The sequence below is a fragment of the Azolla caroliniana genome, unplaced genomic scaffold (genome assembly GCF_043228905.1).
Source record: "Azolla caroliniana isolate FFs.n. ecotype wild unplaced genomic scaffold, voAzoCaro1.0.p SCAF_16, whole genome shotgun sequence".
Classification (NCBI taxonomy): Eukaryota; Viridiplantae; Streptophyta; class Polypodiopsida; order Salviniales; family Salviniaceae; genus Azolla; species Azolla caroliniana.
In genome coordinates, this window is record NW_028230451.1 from 1672053 (window position 1) to 1684374 (window position 12322).

General features: G+C 36.0%; 1 protein-coding gene and 1 pseudogene across 2 annotated transcripts; both read right to left on the minus strand.

Moving 5' to 3' along the window:
• Positions 1 to 724: 724 nt before the first annotated feature.
• Positions 725 to 2313, minus strand: LOC147853489 (beta-1,6-galactosyltransferase GALT29A pseudogene; annotated as a pseudogene).
• Positions 2314 to 9524: 7211 nt separating this feature from the next.
• LOC147853490 (Cytochrome c oxidase, subunit Vib family protein) lies at positions 9525 to 10308 on the minus strand. 2 transcript variants are annotated; one of them, XM_087331854.1, is made up of 3 exons: positions 10202 to 10308; positions 9914 to 10051; positions 9525 to 9778 (listed from the first exon to the last, which is right to left on the minus strand). In XM_087331854.1, exons 1-3 carry the CDS (start codon positions 10265 to 10267, stop codon positions 9662 to 9664), a joined length of 321 nt encoding a protein of 106 aa, XP_087187980.1. In that variant the 5' UTR covers positions 10268 to 10308; the 3' UTR covers positions 9525 to 9661. The 2 variants fall into 2 exon arrangements, with proteins under 2 accessions (XP_087187980.1, XP_087187981.1); XM_087331855.1 differs by having other exon boundaries at positions 9699 to 9831.
• Between the last annotated feature and the right edge of the window lie 2014 nt (positions 10309 to 12322).

Below are 12322 nucleotides of genomic sequence, written 5' to 3' on the forward strand. Positions count from 1 at the left end.
ACAAAGGTAAGTGTTTAAGTTTCATAACAACCTTAGCATTTTGAGTTTTGAAATGCCACATAAAGAAAAGTAGGTGTGGTATGTTTCAATAGTTACTTTAATGCTTTGTATGCTTGACAATTGTGTACATTCTCTTTCGGATATGCATAAGTAACACTTTCATGTTAATAATCAGGTCATAGGAAGTAGTTAAAATTTTGGTTTCATTGTGCAATTACCTTTTTGAGTAGCGAGTGAGAAAATGTTAGCCATGTGCTCGGGTTATAGTTACCAATAGCAACATGACCAAATTAAAGAGAGTTATTGGGAACACAATAAAATTTTAGTTGGATCTCATAATCGATCCACCATCTTCACACACTGATTCTTGAAAATCCTAACATTCTGTATGAAATATCATCGAATGGTTCTGTCAAATACTCATATGCCTCTGTTAATATATGATGTCAATTCTCTAGTCTTTCCAGCAAAAAATGGTTTTTAGTGCCACTGCATATGATATTTAAGGAAAAGTAAATGCTTTTTCAGTGCCACGATGGCATATGATATCTACTGCATAATTTCCACAGAATTGGCATTACCTAGAAGTTACGTAGCATGACTCCATGGTAAGAGTTGGAATAATTTATGAACCCAAGGATTTTAAATGCATCCTCGACTTTCATGCATGAAGTTAATTTCCTAAGCTTTAGAAAGGTATCATGTGAAGTTCTTTTCTCAGATATGAACAAACAAACAAGATAATTGAATTTAGCATGACAATGCACTTTTATAAGCTCTTTCTCCAGGAACATATCCATCATTGGAAAGATTCTCCCAACACCTGGAAGCTTATATGCCTTAATTGAACTTAGTAAGTAGACTTTGCTTCTAATATGCACATCATTACATGTATATAGCTGTACAAATGGGCAAACAAAATAGCCCTTTTTAAGTTCCATCACAGTGATTACATATATAGTTGTACAATGGGCAATGTGAAGTTGGTTTCCGAGAGAAACGGTATGATCAATGACTGATTGTGGACTAAATCATGGTAAAATTGATACTCAGCTACATAGTCATGAAGATGTAGTTCAGCTTGTTGGTTTGTATGGTAATGATGCTTAAATCCAGGAGCTTTCCCGAATCCAAAAACGCTCACTTTCTCGCATATACCAAGGGCTAACATGATGGCTTGGAAACCTGAAGAATAATGGAACATAGGGCCATCATGGGCTTGTGCCCATTCCTGGATACTATATCTGCTTGTTTCGATGAAGTTCCGAATCGAATAATACTTCACTATGCGAGAAGACAAGGTGTCGAACCTAGGGTCAGTGACGATGACGATTGTGTCACCCATCATCATTGATGAACAATATGCAACATCCATCAAATGAATGAGTTGGCAAACATAAAGCACAATGGCCACGTGTGGCCCATACGGTCGGCATGAGCACCGATAGCGACGAGAACAACTTTGAAGGATGTTGCTATTGATAAAAGCAATAGTGGTTTTTGATCCGACTTGAGCCTCGAAACCAGCAGTAACCGCATTATTGAGCCGGAATACTGCGTCGTGGCTATCAATAAAACCACCATAGCTTGTTTGATTATTGAGCAAAATGCCACTATTCCCAACTACTGCACAAGTGCTGTATCGTCGACCAAGGTTCACATTTGTATACCCCTTTTGAATGTAATTTCTATCTATAGGGTCTTTTACGGACCATAACAGGGAGTTCATAACATGAGGCTCATAATGTTTTCTCTTCACCCAATCCCAGACCAACGTCCGAAACTCTGGCCAAAAGTCCCGGTATTTCAGATCAAATGGTATCTGAGGAGTTAAATTTGCCTTATCTTTCTTCCTTGTTGAGGATTTTAGGTCTCTATACCATGCACTAACAGAAGACCCATCATTTACAGATGATGGTGAATCTTTTGTTCTCATTTGTGCTTCAAACCTTGGATTGTATGCAAGCAAACCAAGGCTTGTCTGGCTATGGTGTTCTTGCTTTGGAACTTTGACGAAGAAACAGTGGAGGTGCGATAACATACCCACCATGGCAAGAAGAAGCAAAAGGGAGAGAAGTAGACATGAAAAAGAAACCTTAGCTTTTCTTGCACAGAAAAAGAAGGGAAAGAATAAAGGAACATATTGCTTCTTCATAATCTTCTTCTTGTTCTTCCACAGAGCGTCACATTCCATCATTTTGATGCAGATGGGGGATAGATTCAATGGAAACAGAGGATCCCCTGTTTTTTTTATCCTCTGTTTTTTGCTGTCTTTTGAGGAGTTTTTGGAAAGAAGCAAAGGAAGGGGTTGGGTTTGGTTTGGTTGGTTCTTTACATGTTTTAATGCCATGACTTGGGCATGTGTTATACATACATATAACTAGTAACTAGTAACCAGTAACCAACAACAACTTGAGTGTCCCTTAGGGCTGGCGGGCCATGACACATGCAATCACTTGTTCGGTAATTACAACTTTCGGAACCAGTTTCGACTTCTAGACTCTTTTGAACCAATGCCAGTCTTTTGACATTGCCGAGGCCTTCTTAGCCTCTTCTCGTTTTTTCTTGCCCCCGTCATACCATCTCCAGATATTATGGCAAGAGTTGTTACTCTATCTATAGGTACCATGGCAAGGCTTGTAACTCCATCTCGATATCCTCCTCGCACGTTGTGTTTGTGGATATCTATGTGCAGACTCGTTCATAATTGATCAATGTATTTTTAGGGATGGTCGGAAAGATAGGAATCATAATCACGGATCCATATAGTATAGATTGGGTAGCTTCGAAGATGACTTTGACAAACTCTTATCACTTGTAGTTTGGGGAAGAAGTGGTGAAACTAACTCTCTCTAGTATCATTGGTATTAATGGCCATGCTTATTATGCTTGTGTATCACTTATCTCTCTATACCTAGGACATTGTATATCCATGAAGCATACCTAGGATGGCTTTAATATTGCCTCCTACCCAAGGCTATGTGTGTGTGCTCGTAGTATACCTCAATTGAAACCTCATTTTCTTATTCTACTACTATGATCTCATTTATTCTTGTATATCCACTCATTCTTTCTTACCACGAGTAGAGATCGAAACATCATAACTTATTTTGTTAATAATAACATTGTCGAATAATGGTTATAACCTAACATAATGGTCACAACAATGCACCTTTTTGCATGTGCATCCACCTTCTCATAGGCATCTAGTTTATCCCACATGTTTATACTTGTGTGCAAAACTCAATTTATAGTTTATTACAATAAAGTAAATGAAAATAATCAATGGTTCCATACAAACAAGGGAGTGTTTATCGATCGTTATAATGCCTTTCTTAATACTAGTCCGAACAAATCAGCATGTTTTTCTTGAATCTCCATCTAAGGAATAAATGTATAATAGTTGTGAATATCAATGAACCTCTCTTCTCTCTATAAGATGGCATTTATTTTTGTAATGGATATATATGTATAGGCCTAACTACCCAAAATAGTAATAATACACTTTTATCCATGAATCATATGAAATGTGTAAGGCCATCTTCCTCTTACCTAATGGACATGTGTTTTCCTGGATTTTTTATGCTCAAACTAGTGATAGGTAAAAAAGACTTTGGGTTCCCGAGCCTAACAAGTTACTTGATATGAACTTTAGTTAAGCAATTGTAAGCTTGACTTGTTATGGGTGTTACATATGGTCGCTCCATTCATTTTTTTATTCCAAACTTTGGAATGTTACTAATTGGCATGCACTATCACTCATGAAACACACTATATTATTTTACATTCCATTGGGAAAGGAAATTTATAAATATCAATAATGTACAAATTTGCAAGGTGCAGGGTTGTAATCAGCCCATTATAAAATAATCAGAGGCATGCAAGCAAAGCATGAAAATATATTCAATTGGTTGTATAGAAATTACTAGTAAGATGAGAAACTCAAATCATGAAAAACATTATCCAATGACCACATCTTAAGTATGAATTTATGATTCATAGAAAACAATGCATTTTGCTCATTTACGATTAATATCTATATAACTCCTAGTTTGACGAACAAACTCAACAATAAAGTATAAAGGTCTATTTGTTGTACCATGAAGTTGGGTAATACTATAAAACATATTAAAAGCTGTCACAAGAAATGTGTCTCTTTCTAGCCCATATTGTCCCCCACAACTGACGCTTTTAAATTCTCTCTTTATTTACATTTCGCACACTCAATAGCGCAGAATGCTGTGATGGGTGTTATTGCCAGTGGCCACTATCTTTTTCTCTCATTTATAATCTTCAAAGCATTCAGCATTCCAACTTAATGTTAGTTGAACTTGTACTAGTGCATTACCAATCTAATTTATCATTAGTTGAACTTGTACTAGCGTGTTACCAAGAACTAATTTTCATTCCATCCTATTCTCAAATGCAAAAATCCATAATATGTGCTTTTAACTTTAGGTATTAAAGACAAACATGGAAATTGTGTAGGATAAATGAAATAAATGTACACTTAATATAACTTGTGTCCTTCACACTATTTATGCTTACCAATATTATAATCCAAAATATAAGAAACAAACCATACATTGATCTCATATTGAGTTTATGTGGAATGTTGTGATCTGATAGTTTGTTCAAAAGTTGCTCCAACTCCCACATTCTATAATTCATCGTGCCAAACTTGGATATAGGAATAAACAAATTTCTTAGGCTTCCATTCTACATACTTTTGAATAGTTCTTGAAATCTTGAACTATTGGGGGTTATGGCATGTTTGGCATACATGAGAACATATGGACCTTAATACTCTTTGTTGCGCACAAATATATATCAAAATCACAATTTGAGGCATCACGAGATCTTTGTATGTCTTTGTGCCCAACAACTGGCCTTACCTTTTGAGTCACATTAATGTTTGGCATTCATCGGGCATGAATACATACAAAGCAATTGAAAGATGGGTTACTTTGCCAATTCCTATGATTGGAACCTCTAGGATGTTATCACCTAAGATCCAAGTATCTAAATCGGTTAGGCATCATATTCATATTGCGTTGGCCCTCTCAAAGTCTATAAGATCTCGATCAAGATTCAAAAGTCATCTAGCTTTGAGCTTTCTATAGTTTATCCCTTTGGAACATGGGTACCATCAGCACTCTAGGAGCAGTCTTAGTTGAGTGGATTTCACTGCTAAAAGCACCACAGCACTCTAGGAGCATTCTTAGTTTACTAGATTTCACTGCTATAAAAGCACAACAAATATATGATCAACACCTACAAGCTCCAAGACTAGATTCCTCCATATTGTTCCTATTGATATTGAGTAATCTTATTCGAAGAGAGAAAAATGTTAAAAAGGCTTCTCAACAACCACCATCACACATACTTGGTTACCACCTATACAGCCACATTTAAATACATACATTCATTCACTTTCCACACCCATTGACGCTCACAACAAACTAGTATTGCTAGTGAGTAGCCTCAAGTCGTTCTTTTCGACATTGTGCCACATTTTTACGCTTCATTATGCTTTGATCCACTTAATGGCAAGGTATCAGAAACCTTTGATACAAACATTTTTTAAAGACACCACTCAGAATATTTGTCAATAGAGGGATATTAACCATTTGATTCTATATCTTTAATGTGAAATTCTTTAACATGATTTCATGCAGCTATTTAGGCCACGGTACCTTTGGTCTTCAAATGAAAAATGGATGTACATGGCTATATTCCATATGCTTAACCAGTACCACAGATATGCCAATATTTCTTTCTTCATTTTGATTTTCAGTGCAAATAGAAGCTATTCATAGCATCAGCCTTGAAGCTTGTTAGAGCAACATTAAGAATTAAAAAAAACTGTCTTCTAGCAGATGGCTTTCCCAGGCAAATAACTAGCCTCATAATTAAGAATTTGGAAGATATGTGATCATCATACAAATGTTAATACATAAACAGGAATGCTTAGAAAACTGGATATAATTATTTATACTCAAACGAGGTTGTGCATTCTCTCTACTACATTGCAATGATGCAATCGACAGGAAATTTCCAGTTATTTTACCCCAAAATATTTTACACGCACATAGTTATCCCTGATATGAAACTTGGAGAACATGTGAAAATGACAAGAGCAAAAACTCGAAGGCAAACACCTAGCAGAAAATACAAGAAGCATTGTATCTGGATGATTGAAATTCCTTTTTATATGAAGGGTTAGCTGACAAGCTGAATTACTAATTTTACATGGCAAGCAAAAAAGATAAGAAAAGTGATGCTCACAATAACCTTACTGAATGTTGAGCTGAAATCTGCAACATGATGATGAACAGATAAGCACTTGATTTCTTTCCTGGGAATTTTGCCTTGAACCATATTCAATCAGATCTGCAACTGAATGTCACTTTGGAATACTGGGGAGGTTAAGTTGGTTGCCCTTGACTACACCTTTGAAGGATACTGGAATGATAAACGAAAGATATGTTGGCTTTTAAATATAGACAAAATCTCCAAGTTGAGTTTCAGGTCTGACACATAGCAATGGTTCTTTCTGCTATGCGAATACTGCTCAGTCTTAGGGTTTTCGCATGCTATCATGTGCTTTACATTTTATAGATGTGATGATCTTGCAAAGAATCTGAAGTATGTACAAGCAGATGAATGGTTATTCATAAAGTAATGTGCTTTAGTATGGTGGTGGACATAGATCCCTTTCTGGGGCAATAGAATACATGTCTGTAAAATGGTCTTGAAGATGTGGGTGTCATGAGCTACTCCGTGAAAGATAAGCAATAAATCATTTAAAAATCTCATATTCCATTTGCTTGAAAGTGCATTGAAGCTCCAGGCAGCTTGACTCATAGATTTATAATTGTTTTCAAATGATATGAAGGTGAGAAAATCCAGATACAATAGAACACATTTTTACAGTTAATCATGCATTTTTTATTTTATTAGCCAGTCATGTCACATTTGTATCCAACAGCCGGACGTGTCACATTTTAGCAATTGAACCTTACAAATAGGATCTTCAAGTCTGAAATGTATCTTGTATTAGGTAACGTTGTTGTGAACTTCACAACAATGTTCTAATCAAATGTATTTCAACCTGTTGGCTTATTCCATACCCTAATTGAGGAGGTCAAATAACCACTAACTCAACAACTAACAATCAATGTTCACAAGCACATGCATATGTTCGCACCTATGTTGTTATATGCCTACCGTGAAAACAATGATTTGTTTCTGATCCATCACCCAAAGAATTTTCAATCATGCAAAGCTTATTACAGTCCTTCCTGTTTCAATTTAGCAAGTTTTGCGTGATTCCAAAAAAATTCAAGGAAAATCACGTTATTCCACTTCCCTTTCCAAATAAGCAAAGAAACGCTCACAAATATGCAATGGAATATGGTTAAGCAATCCTCCTTTAATTTTCTGGTTTTCAAAGAGCATCCACTGTCAGGTCCCACATCAGTAGGGAACTCATGCCTAGTCAAGCACAGAGTACTCCAGATTCCAGTCCTACATTCCCAAAGGAATCCAACTAGAGCACTCAACCATTTCCATCATTCTAAATTCCTATTTTGGATCCCAAGGGTCATCCTGATCAACCATTTCAGCAGATAGAATCTGTTCTCATTGGTTCAGTCTCAAGAAGAATGACCTCTCATGTTCACAAGTAGTCATGGGCCCGGTTTAGGCTCAAACCGAATTGAACCGTTGAGCCATGTTTTAATGGTTTATCTGTTCCTATGATTAAACGGTTTGGTTTGGTTCAATTTGGTTTTAAAACTAAGGTTTATCGGTTTTTTGTTAGCTTTTTTTTCCTTAAAGGTTTATTAGTTTAATGGTTTAATTAAACTTTTTTATTGATTTAATAAATTTAATTTAAATGCATATTTATTTAATGGTTCAATTAATATTTTTTATTGATTTAATTAATTTTACTTAAATGCTTATTTAATTCAATGTATTTTTGTTAATTTAGTTTGATTTAAATGGTTAGGTTTATATTCTTTTATTAAATGGATCGGTTTGGTTTCAATTTCTCCAATAAACAGTTTGGTTTGGTTTTTGCTTTATATAAATGGTTCAGTTGGGTTTGGTTTCAAGGCAAAGATACCGAACTGAACCAAAACCAAACCGGGCCCATAGCTATTCACAAGATCAAGGCATTCTATCTTTTGTGAACAATAGTCTGGCAGATTTTTGTTCTCATGCCATTCATACTGAATATCTGTCACATCACCCCCACATTTGGTGTTAGGGGAAGGTGGTAAGAGATTTGGCAAATCCAAAGATATAGCATCTCATCATAATTGGCTGCTTCAAAAAATCACTTATGAGATCATAATGTTTGTAATTTAGGAGTCATTCATATTTCAATGCTATCAATCATAGATCATTGCAGTCAATCATCATTGATTTATTTCTTCAGTTGGACATGCCACATTTTTTTGCTCAGCAGCTGGTCATGGCACTTCTAGTGATCAGCCTCCGTAATATAGGGTCTTCATATAGCCAACGTAATTGAGAAAAAATACATCAGTTAACGTGATCATAAAAACCTCACCAAAAAAGTATATATCTTGATCTCAACAACCATCATGAAACCACATGCCATCTTTGGGCACTCAATGTGGAATAATCGTCAAATACCCATTTAATACCTCATAATCATTTGCCAAGTATGGGACCAGCGTAAATGCCCACAATTAGATACCAACAATAAATCTGGTTTAGATAAACAAAAACTCTCGGTAACTAGGTCTGAAACGTTTGCTTAGGGAACATCAGTTATGGGGACAACTATGTGCTCTATCACAATAGAATATTGTGGCACCCAGGAAATTTCTATCTTTTCCTGGATTGATAAATAGTTGGCTCAGTACTTGGTATTAAATCAATCAAATAGGCGAGTCAATCAAGATTACTCAGTGAGCTTGAAGGTAGACAGTGGACTTAGACCACACAATGCTAGTCATAGAATACACTTTCTCATTGATTTATGGTGTATGCTTTATACTTTAGCCTTTACACATCCATACGTTCTAGCTAAAATTTAACCACCTTTTGTTGTCTTACCTCTTAGTTCCTCTCCCTCTCTCTATCCTCGTATTGCCTTTTCTGAACATGGTTTTGAGAATTCGTAAAATAGATCAATCATGAAATGTCATTATCATTATATTCAGTGATCTTTTTATCATTGCTGATTGATAACTGGTTCTGGACAGGTACTGAAATAATTTTCTGCTTACTGAGTTGCAAAAGTGAAGTATTGACTGCTCATGACATCAAAACCATGATGTCATATAAAAATTAAGTATTTCAAGTGCATCAAAAGAGGGCTTAATACGGTAAATTCCAACTAACAACTTGACATGACTCTTTGGTGGCAAAAAATTGCTACAAAAGTAGAGTTTTCAGCTTCATATTCACCATATAGAAAAGGGTTTTCACTTTTTTGCATATATATAAATATTCAGTGGTATATCAGAAAAATTGCCATCTTGATATCAATTTCAGAAACCTCATTTCTACTTCAAATAAATGTTTAAGACCCTTTACAAAAAGATAAGATAGGCCTCTGGATGATACATTGCAAAAAGGACAAAGTAACCTCTGGCTAGTGTAACAAAAAATCCACACCTCGTCAATGCTTGAAAGTTGAGGGTTCAGGGAGTGTTATTGGGCCGCTTCTTTGGTTCTCTTTATCGAGCAATCTGTTTACTCTCTTCTTTGCACAATACTCTCGATCAAAATGCTTTACCTGTTGATTTTTATGTTAAATTTTCTTGTTTTCTCTCGTTTTTTTCGTTTTTTCTGTGAATTATGAGAATCTCATTTACATACAAAAATAAAACTAGAAGAAATCTGACATATTATTTTTGAATACAACACATACCCAAGTGAGCCGACAACTCTTTTCATACTCTTTTCGAGCTTTCCGACATGTCGCAGGGTACAGTAATCCTACGGAGGCTATTTCTGTAGGAGTGATATGCTTCTGCTTCTCTAAGCACTCATAGAATGTGTCTCTAGCCTGAAAACAGAAGAGAAATGGAAGCATAAAAAAACAAAACAGAAATTCTAGGGTTTCAAGTATAGCAAAATTGGAAAACAGAGAAAACAAAGAATGGTTTCGGGAACAAGACAGAGAGAAAGGAGATGAGTTGGAGGGGGAATGGATGACCTTGTAGCAAGCTGTTCTGCCACGAGCCAAAACGTCAGAAGCGATCCCCGTCTGATGTGCTTCCATCGCTGCGATCGTCAAGTCTAATAATTCTCTGATATGTCTATGTGTATATACGCATAGTACATAATATACTCGAATGCATTGGAAAACATTCGTTTTCATACGCATGAAAACGAATGCATATGTTATAAAACATTCTTATGTTATTATTTTTTTTACACTTTTTACCTTAACTTTCTTACCTTAGTAAACAATTTACCTTATCATAAACAATGAATACAAAAGTATGGTAAATACCATACTCTGAGGGTGTTTACCATACTCGAATGATTTAATCATTCGGGAATGCTAATACACGTATGGTTCACATTATGTGTGTATGTGTACATGTGTATGCGTATGTGTCTGTATGGGTGTGCGCGTATGCGTATGCATATACGTATGGGTATGTCGTGATATGTGTGTAACCAAGATGATCCGTACGTTCTTCTTTATTTCCCCAAATGCCCTTGAATTCCCATTATTTCCCGAAATGCCCTTGGCCGACCTTTAGCACTTACTTGAAGGCATGTCGCACAAAGACTTGTTGACTTGTGTATATTTTTTTCCCTAAACATGTTCGTGAGTCTGAGTATCGTTCTCTATTATAGCATGCACCCCCTTTGATCACATTTAAGTTTGCTTTCCACACGTTGTCAATATGGCCCTATCCACACACACACATTCCTATCACACTCACAAAGTGCACTCTCAAATGCAATGTTCATTTATAAAAATCTAGAACATTGAGGATCAATACACTCTACACATACATTGAGGAGTGTTCATTGATGCATGGAAATCCTTTCATACTCTGCATATAAATGACAAGTTAGAATTTTTTTCTTCCTTGAGAGGGGGGCGGATTATATGGGACCAGGTGCAAGTTTTTGGGCACTCAACCTCTATGGTATGGTCCTTTAATCCTCCCAAATGGGAAGGGGCATTTACGAGGCTTCAAGTGACGGTGGGGATAAGTTGACATTTGTCTTGTGGACGATTTCAAGACTATGATGTGGAGGAAGATGGCATTATATATAGATCAACGACACAACTAGAGACCTCGCTTATGACGGATCTAAGTGGATCATCGACCCACAAGTTGATGCAGTCAAGGAGCATTGGAAATTGAGATGTTTTGAAAAGAAACCCTAGACAAGGTTGGAGCATTGGACATTGAGATGTTTTGAAAAGAAACCCTAGACAAGGTTGCAATGAGATCTGGGGGAATATTGGTGGAAAGTGTTGGAAATCAAGCTCGTACTTGGAAGGACTTGAACACATGCCATATGTGTTCATACTTATTTGGTTTAACCATCAAGCCATTAATGGTTTGTTACATTGCATTATTCAATATTCAATATTAGTTAATGATGAATGCATGTAGTATATGCATGCAAAATACATGTGTGACAAGTGGTGTTCATGCAAAAGTCCTTCACAAGTATAAGAAAAGGCTACACGGTCTTGTTAATATAGAGTTTTGAGTGGAGCATAGTTATATGTGCAAGAGCTCTTCCTCCCTATATTGTATACACATCCAAGTTTCATTCTTATATTATAATAGCTTGATTCTTCCCTCTATATCTACATCATTTGTTTATGTCTATGTTCCTATCTCTACACATATATGTTATTTGTTGATCTTGGGGGTCTATTACGTGTTTTGCCGTGCATATAGAGTTGCCAAAACTCTAACAAGGTGTGACCGTGCAGAAAAAAGGTTCCTACGATCATAAGCCAAAACTCTAACCTAGAAGGAAATCGTAGGAAGCAATTGACCCCATCTTCCCATCCCCATGCTATCATCTAACACGAGAATGGCAATAATCAACCTCTCAACACTTGCATGTTGATAATTAGATAAATCAATATAATTAATTTGATTAAGCATCCTCGCCTTCAATAATATAAAAGGTTAGACAATCAATTTGTCATAAAGGCTCATTTTTTAGCCTTGAATGTTTGTTCTAGTAGTGAGTTAGCTCTAGTAATGAGTAGAGTATAGCTAAAGGGGTAGTGGAGAGATAGAAAGAAAGAAAGAAAGATATATTAACGTCTTCTAAGACCAAAATTTGG

Bases quoted from the DNA above. Each gene is read 5' to 3' on its own strand.
- LOC147853490 (XM_087331854.1), bottom strand. From the start codon at position 10,267: ATGGAAGCACATCAGACGGGGATCGCTTCTGACGTTTTGGCTCGTGGC. The intron at 10,052-10,201 runs GTCATCCATTCC...TTCTGTTTTCAG, and splicing joins GCAGAACAGCTTGCTACAAG to GCTAGAGACACATTCTATGA. The intron at 9,779-9,913 runs GTATGTGTTGTA...AAAAATCAACAG, and splicing joins AGAGTTGTCGGCTCACTTGG to GTAAAGCATTTTGATCGAGA.